The 13,638-nt window shown below is 43.7% G+C and overlaps 1 protein-coding gene across 1 annotated transcript in view; it reads right to left on the bottom strand.

Moving 5' to 3' along the window:
• Positions 1–13,638, bottom strand: part of ablim1a (actin binding LIM protein 1a) — a 270,896-nt gene that overhangs the window by 94,495 nt on the left and 162,763 nt on the right. Inside the window, exon 7 of the mRNA XM_034184185.1 lies at positions 12,270–12,357. Within this exon, the coding sequence (XP_034040076.1) occupies positions 12,270–12,357 (88 nt within the window). The remainder of the gene's footprint in view (positions 1–12,269; positions 12,358–13,638) is intronic.

Here is a 13,638-nt window from a genome sequence, read left to right as displayed (position 1 = left end):
TGTCCAAACCATCTCAATCGCGCCTCTCTGACTTTTGTCTCCAAACCGTCCCACCTGAGCTGTCCCTCTGATATGTTCATTCCTAATCTTGTCCATTCTTGTTACTCTCCAAAGAGAATCTCAACATCTTCAGCTCTGCCACCCTCCAGCTCTGCCTCCTGCCTTTTGTTAGTGCCACCGTCTCTAAGCCATACAACATAGCTGGTCTCACAACTGTCTTGTAAACTTTCCCCTTCACTCTTGCTGATATTCTTCGGTCACAGATCACTCCTGCCACCTTTCTACCATCCACTCCACCCTGCCTGCACTCTCTTCTTCACCTCTCTACCACACTCTCCATTACTTGAACAGTTGACCCCAAATATTTAAACTCATCTACTTTCACCACTTCTACTCCTTGTAACTGCACTATCCACTGGGCTCCCTCTCATTTACACACATGTACTCAGTCTTGCTTCTACTGACTTTCATTCCCCTTCTCTCCAAAGCATATCTCCACTTCTCCAGACTAGACTCAACTTGCTCTCTACTCTCACTACAGATCACAATGTCATCTGCAAACATCATAGTCCATGGGGACTCCTGTCTGATCTCATCCGTCAACCTGTCCATCACCACTGCAAACAAGAAAGGACTCAGAGCTGATCCTTGGTGTAATCCCACCTCCACCTTGAATGAGTCTGTCATTCCTTCTGCGCATCTCACCGCTGTTACACTATTCTTGTACATGTCCTGCACTACCCTAACATACTTCTCTGCCACTCCAGACTTCCTCATACAATACCACAGTTATTCTCTTGGCACCCTGTCATAAGCTTTTTCTGTCTCACTTTCCAAGATTTTATTAAACAATCTGGTTAGAAACTCTACTACCATCTCTCCTAAACATTTCCATGCCTCCACTGGAATGTCATCTGGACCAACTGCCTTTCAACTCTTCATCCTTATCATAGCAGCCCTCACTTCCTTACTAATCTCTTGTACTTCCTGATTTACTCTCACCACATCATCCAGCCTTTTCTCTCGCTCATTTTCTTTATTCATCAGCTCTTCAAAATATTCCCTCCACCTTCTCAGCACACACTCCTCACTTGTCAGCACATTACCATGTGCATCTTTTACCACTCAAACCTGCTGCACATCATTTCCAGCTCTGTCCCTTTGTCTGGCCAATCGGTACAAGTCCTTTTCTCCTTCCTTACTTTTCAACTTCTTGTACAGCTCGCAATATGCCTTTTCCTTTGCTTTTGCCACTCTCTTCTCGCCTTACACCACATCTCCTTGTACTCCCATCTACTTTCTTCATCTCACGACTATCCCAAAACTTTTTCGCCAACCTCTTTCTCCTTATGCTTTCCTGGACCTCTTCATTCCACCACCAAGTATCCTTGTCTTCCTTCCACTGTCCTAGCTGTCTCCCTCACCACATCTGCAGTACTTTTCCAGTTGTCCAAAATTGCTTCCCCTCCAACCAGTGCTTCTCTCACCTGCTCGCTAAATTTCACACAACAGTCTTCCTCCTTCAGCTTCCACCATCTGATCCTTTGTTGAGCTCTCACTCTCTTCTTCTTCTTTACCTCTAAATTAATCCTACAAACAACCATCCTATGCTGTCTAACGACTCTCCTGCCACCACCTTACAGTCTCTGATTTCTTTAGGTTGCACCTCCTATAAAGAATGTAGTCCACCTGTGTGCACCTTCCTCCATCTTATCCTGTGTTCCTCCCTTTTCTTAAAGTAGGTATTATCACAGCCATTTCCATACCTTTTTCAAAATCAACTACCATCTGTCCTTCCCCATTCCTATCCTTGATACCATATCTACCCATTACTTCGTCATCACCTCTGTTCCCTTCACCAACATGCCCATTGAAGTCCGCTCCTATCACCATTCTTTCATGCTTGGGCACACTCTCCACCACCTCATCTAACACACTCCAGAAATCTTCTTTCTCCTTCATCTCACAACCTACCTGTGGGGCATATGCACTGATGATATTCATCACCCCTTCAATTTCCAACTTCACACTCATCACCCTGTCAGACACTCGCTTAACCTCCAACACACTTTTAACATACTCTTCCTTTAAAATGATCCCAACACCATTTCTCTTCCTGTCCTCACCATGGTACAACAACTTGAACCCACCACCGATGCTCCTGCTCTTACTTCCCTTCCACTTTGTCTCTCGCACACACAATATGTCTACCTTTCTCCTCTCCATCAAATCAGCCAGCTCTCTCCCTTTACCAGTCATACTACCAACATTCAAAGTCCCTACTCTCATTTCCACCCTTCTAGTTTTTTCTTCTCCTGCTGTTTGTGGAAACGTTCTCCTCCTCTTCTTCGTCGTCTTCGCCCAGCAGCAGCCCAATTTCCACCGGCACCCTGTTGGGCAACAGCACCGGTGGCGGGTTGTTAACCCGGGCCGCGACCGATTCAGTATGGAAATTTGATTCTTAGTGTGCATAGTTGGGTTGGCTTGTTTTACGCCGGATGCCCTTCCTGACGCAACCCTCCTCATTTATCCGGGCTTGGTGCTGGCACTCAGAATGTACTGGCTGCACACCCATGTGGCTGAGTTGATTTGGTGTTATTTTCTTATAAGACCTCTAAAAGAATTTAATTCAATTCATTTAGTTTATATAACGCCAAATCACATTTATAATGTGATTTGGTGTTATATAAATAAAATGAATTGAATTAAATTCTTTTAGAGGTCTTATAAGAAAATCAGTTTGTATTTTAACAGCTTTTTGCACTGGTGACTGGCAAAGTGTCCTTAAAGCCCCGTCACACATAGCAAGAATATGCAGGAACTAGCCATTCATTCATTCATCTTCTACCGCTTAGTCCAATTAAGGGTCACGAGGGACTGGAGCCTATCCCAGCAGTGATAGGGCACGAACAAACACAGACACACCCACACACACACCTAAGGACAATTTCAAAGATTAACTCGCATATCTTTGGATGTGGGAGGAAACCTGAGCACCCGGAGGAAATCCATGCAAACACGGGGAGAACATGCAAACTCCACAAAGAAAGGCGCAAATTATATATCTATTATAGATATATATAATAATTATTATAGATATATAATATATTATATATATATATAATACAAATAATGGATGGTAAGGAGTCCAACATAGAGAAATATTGGATTGTTATGTTCTCCACTCCCCTCCCAAATTAAGCAACCAAGAAAGAGTCAAGTAAATTAGATCAATTTATTTTGTTGTGAACAGCATATGCTTGATTCTGATGTGATGAATGCTTCTAAAACATCAGTAGCGTGCTTGTCTACCTTCTTAGTGTTTTTGGCATCCTTGGAGTTCAATATTTCCACCAGTTCCTCCTCTGTGAACTCAGCAAACCTCGCTGGCAGATGATTTTCTGCTGTTGTTGACATGTTTTTGCCATTTTTTCATCCAGCGTCTGTCAGCAAGTTCCTGACCTTCGTATGCTGTGCTCTGATTGGTTAGCTGTTGGCCGTAAGCTCTAATGCTATTGGTCAGTGGGAACCGATCCAATATGACTTTTTAATCCTAGCCTTTTTGGATCCTTTTGTATCCAACATAACTTTCTATATTATATATATATATTATATATAATATATATAATATATATATATATATATATATATATGAAATGAAATGTATTTCACTGTCTGTGTTCATTTTTGCTTGAGAAATCTTCCATGGATTTGACTAACGAGCAAGAAATGCTGGGAGGCACAATGAAAAACACTCCATATGACCCAAGACTAGTTAGTTCCCTCATTAATCTTACATAGATGGTGGTGACCCGGTGAGCCAGGAATGCTTGAACCAGGTCTGGAACAAATACTCTCAGATGACGACCTCGTCGGCTATAAGAGAAGAAGAAACAAACGGAGAATATTAGTTACAAAATGTGTCTCAGTCAGTCTCCCGTGATCCACGGCACCCTACTGCCTACAACTATTACCCCGAAATCTTCCAGCATGATGTCGTTTGTCCTGGACGTGACTGATGAGAGGAAATTACAGCCCCTGTTCATGTTTCATGACTTACATGACATACAGTTAAATACTAGCGTGTCATCTCATGATTAGGTCATTCATTTGCAAATTAGCAAAATGAATGAGACCTTGATTCCATGTCTGTTTGAACCTCATGCCTCTTCATGGCAAATGAACAGTTTGGATGGCAGCAGCAGTCCTGAATGAAACTTTAACTGAATGAATAACTGGAGATTTCCAAATACAAATTAGTCATCTGTGATTTCTTGTCCAAATCTGTGTGCATCTTTGTCTCATGCATCTCAGATACATGTTCAGGCATTAGTATACTACAAAAGATAAAAGAACAGGTCTGGTGAGAGCACAGGATTTAGTATTGTCTGCTAATGCCACCCCATACTGGTAGGGGGCGGTAGAGGTTTTCACGTCAAAAAGCACCAAACAGATGGAAAGCTGCACATACGTGACCAACAAAACAAAGAAGGGATCATTGCCAAAGGTAGTGAATGTTGGAAATGTAAGTTTGTGTATGCGGCAGCACAAAAATGTGCACCCCTGCCACCCCATTAACACTAATAGGCCCACCCCAAAAAATCACCCCAAAGTAAATGAGCTGAGTCCCTGCGTGCTTTGTATAGCCTCCATATGTAACAACATATGGAGGCTGGCACAGGTTTCACCAGAAAAAAGCAGCCTATTGTTTCTTTAAAATGTGCCAATTAACTTGAAGGCAGTTTCGCTTCGGCACCAACCTCCTCCCATTGTTATAACTGAGCTGAGAGCTCAGCCAAATAGTGATGACTTTCACACAGACCCTAGATTTTACAATGTCACAACCAATGGAATCAAGGAAGGATTAGCGCTCAGGAAGCCTTAGCAATGCTACAGACCATGTCAGACTGCGAATCCGATGGTGGAAATGTAGACGACTTTGCATTTCAGAATGAAAACGCCATGCTCTTGCACCAGTAAATCTCCCCTCCAAAGACGCACCAGGAGAGGTGGTCAAGTATGTGATTGAGCAAGACGTTCAAACACAGAGGCTACATCGGATGAGAAGGAAGACACAAAGCATGGCAACCCCCCTCATAGCAAAAACCAAAAAGTTGCTGATTTGAGCATAACACCTGGATCCACAGAGAAGGCGAAAGATGGCACTGTTTGGTTCCACCGCAACGTTGGAGACTATTCCGTTCATGAAACTCCACAGACAGCATTCAGTGGATCTGGAGGCAACAAGTTTGCAAAATGCAAAATCACGACTCGTCTTCAAAGCTTCCTGTGTTTGGTGGATATCAGCATGTTGTTGACCATCAGAGACTGCACAGTCCAGGAGGGCTGTAGAACAAAACCCAGCTGGCAGATGAGCGTCTATGAGCTGGTGTCGTTCCTTTCAATCCTTTTCCAAAGGGCTGCCAAGGGCTACATTGGTGCCATGCAATTCATGTGGGCCAACAGATTTGGCAACCCAGATATCAAAGCCATAATGCCACCTAACCGCTTTCTTGAAATAAAGCAGTACCTTCTCTTCAACAACAAGGACAGCAATTTCTGACATCGGGCAGCGGTTTGTTCAGAAGTGTGTGTCCTACAGTCCAGGGCAGCATGTTACCATGGATGAGCAATTATTTCCGGCAAAGGTTCGTTGTCCCTTTCTGCAGTACACTGACTCCAAGCCTGTCAAGTTTGGAATCAAGTTTTGGATTGCAGCAGATCTGGACACGAAATACATGTTTAATGCCATCCCTTAAGCTGTGGTCACAACCTACCATACTTGCACGTGCGTGCAGTCTACTTGCAAAAACGTGGGCTAGATTTGGACATCCATATGTCGTAAGTACTGCCTCAGTACGAATTTAGGAGCACGCAGACACGCCGTAGAGGTTTTAGTGCATGTAGGAACTTTCGCTGCGGTCAGGCTGCGGATTCACCAGCAGTACAGATGACGCAGGTTGTGAGTACTGCCTCAGTACGGATTCAAAGCAGCACATTTTCATTCAATTACTATTGAATTAACCAAATCCGTACGTAGGCAGTACGGATACGGCACTCACCACATACTATGGAGGCCGACAGACTTGCATGCACAACGCAGCTTCTCACTTGAACTTGGACTTTATTTCCAAACGTCAGCAACACACACTCCACAGCTTCAGTCTGTTAACTAGTTGTAACTTTTCAAGGCAAGTAAACACTCGTACAACTGACCGCTGTAGGCTGGACATGCTCATGCATCGCCGACGCCGAAAAACACCAGCCGCTCCGGTCCCGCTCATAAAAAAGAAAAGCGACCCCACACACACACACACACTGCTTTATTGTCAACACTCTTTATCATTACAATCCTAGAGACGTGCGTTGAACGTACTCCCTCCCTCCTCTTGCTACTGCCTCCGTACGTTTTCACAAAAACGTAGTGGCCGTGGCATCCGCAGAAAACGTACGGCGAAAAAAAACGCACGGTGGGTTGTGGCCGGGGCTTTACTTGGGCTTACAGCATAGAGAATTTTTGTGTGTGTCCGTCTGTCAGCAAAACAAACTCCGCTATGTTTAGCTAAATGCCACCCCCACTAGTGAGCAGTGGTTGTATGGAACCAAATTTGCACGGTAAATGGAAGCAAATTGTACGCTAAATGCAATGTAACACAAATGGGACGAATAATCCATGTCACGTGACATACAAAGCACCAATCAAATGACAAGAATCCACTCAAGCCTTTACATAACATGCATTATTACTGACAAAAAAGACAAGATTAAAATGTTTTGCATATAATCAAAATTGAAAAAATCTGTCTTCATTTTCATCTACAAGCTTCCACACCTGTAGATGTATGCTTTTTAGCTTGAAAATGATTCCAGAATGTGTCACATTCAGCAGAGTTTGTGCTGACGCCGTCCTGATGCAAACATCAAGTTTGGACACAATAATAAAATGTGCCATTTGAGAATGTGCGGGACGTTCCACACATTCAAAACGTCTCGACTGAAACAAGACTAAAATACATTGACTTCTCTTTGGACTAAACCAGACTAAAATTAACAGACCTTGGTTGACTAAAACCTGACTAATAAAAATGGCATGTGAATGACTAAATATGAGCAAAACTAAGAAAGACATTTGACACAAGACTAAGAGTAAATTAACAAAGCAGTTGACAAAATTAACACTGGACCGAGCCAACGCAAAACAAACAGTGGAAATGCAACTGTGCTCTGCTGATGAGAACACAGGTTTTAAATGCATGCTGAAAGTAACAGATCGTTGTTGCACTGTTTGGCATGTGCGCAGTAAGAACTAAGTCGCTCATCCGTGTCAGCTTCACGCGCAAGGCTTAATCTGTGGAGCTGGTAACACACACGTTTGACACTATACTGTCACAGTCTTGGAATAACACTTTGCCACTACAAGTCGATAGCGGAAGTGGTACTTCAGGCTTAACTGTGTGAGATTTGTGCACCACTGAGCATGCACATTGTTTGTAACATCAGTCTATTGAGCCCAGTTACAAAGTTCCCGCTGTCTCCTGTCTAAATAAAAAAGTAAGTACCAATTTCATGCTTTGTTTCTTGTTTCCGCTGAACCATAACACACCAAATCATGACCGCAAAACCACAGTACATACCAAACTGTGATGTTTGCCAGTGTTGTGAAAAGTAACTTTGACAAGTTACTTTTTTAGTTGATTTATACAGTTGCTTTATGCAGTTCCTTCATTAGCAGCATTATGCAATTACTTTATTAGAATCTGCCGAAAACTTGCAACTAATAAGTAATGTAACTAATAAGGTAACGAGTAATCTAACTTGGTTACTCGTAAGATTGAGCAATCAGGAAAGTAACTCATCAGCAAAGTAACTAATAGTTACTTTTCTCAGTACTAAATCTTAAAAATAACCAAATTAGATTATGAGTAACTTTATTAATTACATTCAGCAGCTGCCGACAAGGTGTCCGCAGCTGCTAATGAAGTAAATGTATGAAGTAACTGTAAAATATAACTGTATAAATTAACTAATGAAGTAACTTTCCAAAGTTACTGTTGGGAAAGTGTAGGAACACGGACCCACAACAGGGGGCGCAAATGAACGGACAATGGAGAAAGTCAAATCACAAAGTTTTACTGTTGTGAATTCACACAACAAACACAACAGATTACAAATACAGCAGTAACCAAATTCCAAAGGTGTCGTGGGCAGGCTTGACGATAGGAGACGTCTGTCCGAGTCGAACCGGAACCACCCGATTTCCTCTGCCACCGAACCCCGGGGATACTGGAGCCGCCAAGTCCCGAACCCCAGGTGGCCACTGCCTCCGCTCGTCGGATCCGGTACTGCTGGCAAGGAACAGAAACAGTCAGGTGGGTGCGGCTGCACCCAGCAACACACAGGGTGGAAACACCACCTCCACCTCTTGTCAGGAAAATACAGGTGAGTGCAGGAATGTGAGTACTTACCCAAAATACACTCTCCTGCTGTCTTTTCTCTTCTGTGTAAAGGCAAAATGTATTTAATGGTCAAAAGATAATCCGTTAGGCTGGATACGTTACCTCCTTGGTAGAGCGATATCTCGGCAATGAGGTGGAGATGCCGTCCTGCTGATATACCTCCCTGTTGATTGATATCAGCTGTCTCGTCTCAGGTGATGGGTGACAGCTGTCACCCTGGCTGCTCCTGTGAGGCGGCAGCGCCCTCTGGTGCCTGGAGCCCGCACTCCAGACAGGGCGCCCTCTGGTGGTGGTAGGCCAGCAGTACCTCCTCTTCAGCGGCCCACACAACAGTTACTTTCCCCAACACTGATGTTTGCACAACATTACACCTGTACAAACTTTTAGCAGTGGGTGCAAAGGAAAAGAATGTACAGCGCCATCAACAGTTCTTAGACATTAAAAATATGCACTAATTGGCACAGTGCATGGAGAAAAAAGAAAACTCAGAGCACTTTTGAAAAACCAAAACTGAAACAAAGTGCTGTACATATGAAGGTCATAAAAGCAACAAAGCAACCCAACAACAATAAAAACAGCAATAAATGCAAAACAACTAAAACAGAGCAAAGTCTCATATTGTGTTAAAAGCCAGTGAATAAAAGTGGATTTTAAGATTGGTTTTAAATACAAACAGTAAAGAGTCCTGCCTAATGTGCAAAGGTAGATCATTTTAAATTTTTGGAGCTGCAACAGAAAATGATCCATCCTCTCTGAGCATTCACTTGGACCTTGGTACCTCAGTACCAATCAGCTGACCGAGGCAGCGGGCATTGCGTAGGAGGGAGGGCGGGGCAATGCCATTTAAAGATTTAAAAACAAATAAAGAATCTTAAAATGAACTCTAAAGTGCACAGGCAGCCAGTGGAGGGAGGCCAGGAACGTGTAACGTGCTCCCTCTTTCGTACTCCAGTTACCTTAAAAAGCAATCACGTGAACACAGACGGAAACTGACTTGGCAGTTAAAAAAGTGTCTATTCCCCTCTATGGCACTGCCAGTCCATCAGGAGTTACTTTCCCAGCCAAAGCTGGGTGGACTGGGACATACTGTCCCCTGACAGGTACTTGTAGCAGGTATTGACCCACCCAGTCTACATCTCTGTTATCCAAACCCTTTCCCACTGAGTATGGTTTGAAAGATGGGTGCTATGATCTGAAAATGCTCTTCAACTGGACCTGCTCGTGTGCACCAGAACAGTGGAGGATTTTAATTTGGAGATGAATCCTGATGGGTGGAAGTCAAACTTTTCAAGACCCGTCCCTGTGAGCCCTGTCAGTCCCCAGGAAGATGCCCTGAGAGTTTCTACTTCCTTTGAAGTATACGGATGCCTGTAAGTGTGATAAAAGACAAGACTGAATGGAGCAGTGTGATACGGAGAGAAGGCACTGCAGCTGTCTCCAGCAGATGGCAGCATACAGTGGTACATGTCCGATGTGCATGGTGGGAACAGGATGATGCCATCTCATAGCCAATAGTGAATACAGTACCTGCCTTTCTGTTTTTTGGAGGAATAAGAGGGACAGAGGTAACAGCTGTGGAGGAAGGCAGAGGATTTCACAGACCATCACACAGGGGCATTACCACGACCACACACACACACAACCAGAACAGTATGTCCAGAGTGGAAACAGGAAACTGACATAAAAGCATTGTCCCAACAGGACAGTTTCAAGTTAGACAGCTGTGGTGAGACGACATGTACCACGTTTGTTGTCCAGTAAGACAGAGACAGAATCCTACCCGATCCCTGTGTCCTCTCCTCTGTCCGCGTGGTGTTCTTACAGCCGGGATGCCACACCGTCGATCCTGACCAGGAAGATGAACACAAAGAGCAACCGTCAGCTCATTCACTATTGTTGTTTCTTGGTGCAAATCGTGCACGTTTCTACACTCACTAGCAGCTAACAGTGTTGTGACATAATTTTTCTTTCTTCCTTCCTTTTTTTGCTCTTCTTGCTACAGACATTTTCTCCTGCTGTTGCCGAGCTGTCAACTCACCTCAACCGAGGAAGTCATGTTTGTTTGTTTGTTTGTTTATTTGTTAGCAGGAGCAAAAACTGTGAACCTGATTTTCTTTAAGTTTGACGAGGGGCGGGGCATGGGCCAAAAAACACCCACGTCAGCACAACGAGACTAGATTTGAATTCAAATGCTGACCTGGGTCCAGGTCATGGAGGCAGCAGACCAAACGGCTCATCCCACACTTCCCTATCCTTGGCCAAGTCCTTTAACTCCTCCTGGAGATCCTGAGGTTTTCCAAGACAACTGGGAAAAACAAATCCTTCCAGAGTGTCCTACCTCCTCCACCCCACTGCAACCAGTTGGTTCCTTCACCTTCCTTCGCCTTTTTCCCGATGGCAGGACTCAAGTTCTGTGGACCCCTACACCATGGTGATTGGGACCTCTGCCAAAGATGTTCTAACATTCTGTACTGGATCATATGGATTAAAATCATCAACTTTTTCATGTCTCTAGAGCAGGGGTGGGCAACTTGTTCCAGAAAGGGCCAAGAGGGTGCAGGTTTTCTTTGCAGCCACTGACTCCACCAGGTGATTTCACTGATTAATATCAATTTGAGCAGATGGAATCAGTTAATCAGTGAAATCACCTGGTGAGTCAGTGGCTGCAAAGAAAACCTGCACCCTCTTGGCCCTTTCTGGAACAAGTTGCCCACCCCTGCTCTAGAGTCTTTATGGTACAAACAGCCATTACTCCTGGGCCGCTCTGATTTTGAGGAGCTAAAACTGAACAAATATACATACGAGGTCTATTAGAAAAAGTATCCGACCTTTTTATTTTTTTCAAAAACTATATGGATTTGAATCACGTGTGATTACATCAGCCAACCTTGAACCCTCGTGGGCATGCGTGAGTTTTTTCACGCCTGTTGGTTACGTCATTCGCCTGTGGGCAGGCTTTGAGTGAGAGTGGTCCACCCCTCCCGTCAGAATTCCTTTGTCTAACAACTTGCTGAGAGACTGGTGCTTTGCTTGATCAAAATTTTTTCAGAACCTGTGAGGCACATCGAAGTGGACACCATTCGAGAAATTCAGCTGGTTTTCGGTGAAAATTTAACAGCTGATGAGAGATTATGGAGTGTTACTGTCGCTTTAAGGACTTCCCACGGAGCGGGACGTCGCGCAGCGCTCCGAGGCGCCGTCGTCAGCCTGTTTCGAGCTGAAAACCTCCAAATTTAAAGCCTCTGTTGACCCAGGGACGTCGTGAGAGAACAGAGAACTTTCAGAAGAGGTCGTGAATCAGCAGTTTATCCGGACATTCCACTGTTAAAAGAGATTTTGTAATGAAAGACGTGCGGACGGATTGGCGCGTCGGCAGGTGTTTTTCCTGTGGCAGGCAGCTGGCGAGGTGTGCCGACCTCTTCTGAAAGTTCTCTGTTCTCTCACGACGTCCTGGGTCAACAGAGGCTTAAAAACTCACGCATGCCCACGAGGGTTCAAGGTTGGCTGATGTAAATCAAATCCATATAGTTTTTGAAAAAAATAAAAAGGTAGGATACTTTTCTAATAGACCTTGTAAATATCCTGAAAAGCGTTTGCCTGGACTGCAGTACTTGCCACCATATATCAGGACTGCAGTACTTGCCACCATATATCAGGGCAGATCCAGATGGGACCTGCTGGAATGCTGTGACAGCAGGCCTGTGGCAGAGGCATGCACACAAATGAGTGCCCATCTAGTCTGAATATTTAAGTACACATAAAAATATGTTTAACTAAAAAAAAAAAAAAAAAAAAAATTAAGAAGAGCATCACCTTGCAGATACATCTCTTCCCCTTCTGTGAACATCTGATTGCACCTGCTGCATCTGGCACAGCTGGGATGGTAGTGTTTATCTCCTGCCTGGAAACACACAACACACAGAACACACTTGGCATCAGAGGGCCACGAACAGCAACACCAGCCTGCAGCAGCGCTGATGCAGTGCACAAATAAACCTAATTCTGAACACTCTGTCCTCCAGCACGTGAACCGTGTCAGTGCAAGCTTTCATCAATCCTGTGACCTGCTAACTTCTCTCTTTGCACAGGAAGAACTGCTGATGTAACTGTGGGCAGTGAAACATGTGTCAAAGACAGCAAACAAAATATAACATTTGCAATAAAAAGGTACAGCCTCCATATTACGTGCATCTAATCAGTAATCTGAGGGAGTGAGTCTGTGAATGTATGGTGGGGTGTAACACATGATGTGATTAACCTTGACAATATAGACATTAAGCAACATGTTCAAATATTGATTGACTCAAAAAGCACCTCTTCCAATCAAATTTGATCAGCTGCCAAGTGCATCGCCTAACCACACTTAATTACAAAAGAAAAAAAGACAAGTGACCAGTAGTTTACTCCACACTCTCACGAGCACCACTAGCTTAGCTTATGACAAGCTACAAGTGGACGCTCTCGTTTGGCCGAACAAATTTCCACAGTTTCTGGGGATTCTGTGTTAGTACGCGCCCGCGGCCGGCATGCTTGATGAATTCATGCGCAAAAAGTAGTTCCCAGATAATTGTGATATATTCCTGTGAAATAATGAGCATATCTCATCTAAATTAATTCTAAAACTTACTAGTAATAAAATTATAAAGATAACTGAAGTTTTAAGAGTGGCTGTAATAAATATTTAAGAAACGTAAAGTTTATGAGCACCTTCACCATTTATTGCTGAAGCACATTTTAAACATTGACACGATAGAGTTTGATGCGGAAGAGTTCAGAAAGATACAATTGGAATGTTTTGATGACCATTTACAGTTGGCGATGAAAGACCTGGGTGTTAACTTTGTGTTAAAGTCACAACAAGAAGCTGCACTTAAAGAGATCAATCTGGGACAAAGAGACACATTCTGTGTGTTGTCGCTCCAATGAGAGCGGCACTCTGAGCAGGGTGCAGTTTACTGTCATTAAGGTGTTTAACTCATTTTTTCCAACAGTTCATATTTTACCCACAAGGAGGCAGTAGTTTACCATCAGTTTGGATGGAAGGATGCAGTTTTGAACAAAAGTAACAAACACAATAACCGCTGAAGATCAGCAAGAGTTTAATGACTTTTACCTGCTACGCTGGAAAATGATGCACTTTGTGATACAAACATGCTCTTTGGCATGTTGATACATCTTGACC

The sequence above is a fragment of the Thalassophryne amazonica genome, chromosome 13 (assembly GCF_902500255.1).
Source record: "Thalassophryne amazonica chromosome 13, fThaAma1.1, whole genome shotgun sequence".
Lineage (NCBI taxonomy): Eukaryota > Metazoa > Chordata > Actinopteri > Batrachoidiformes > Batrachoididae > Thalassophryne > Thalassophryne amazonica.
Note: the sequence above shows the minus strand (reverse complement) of the source record. Positions and strands in the feature narration are given on the sequence as shown.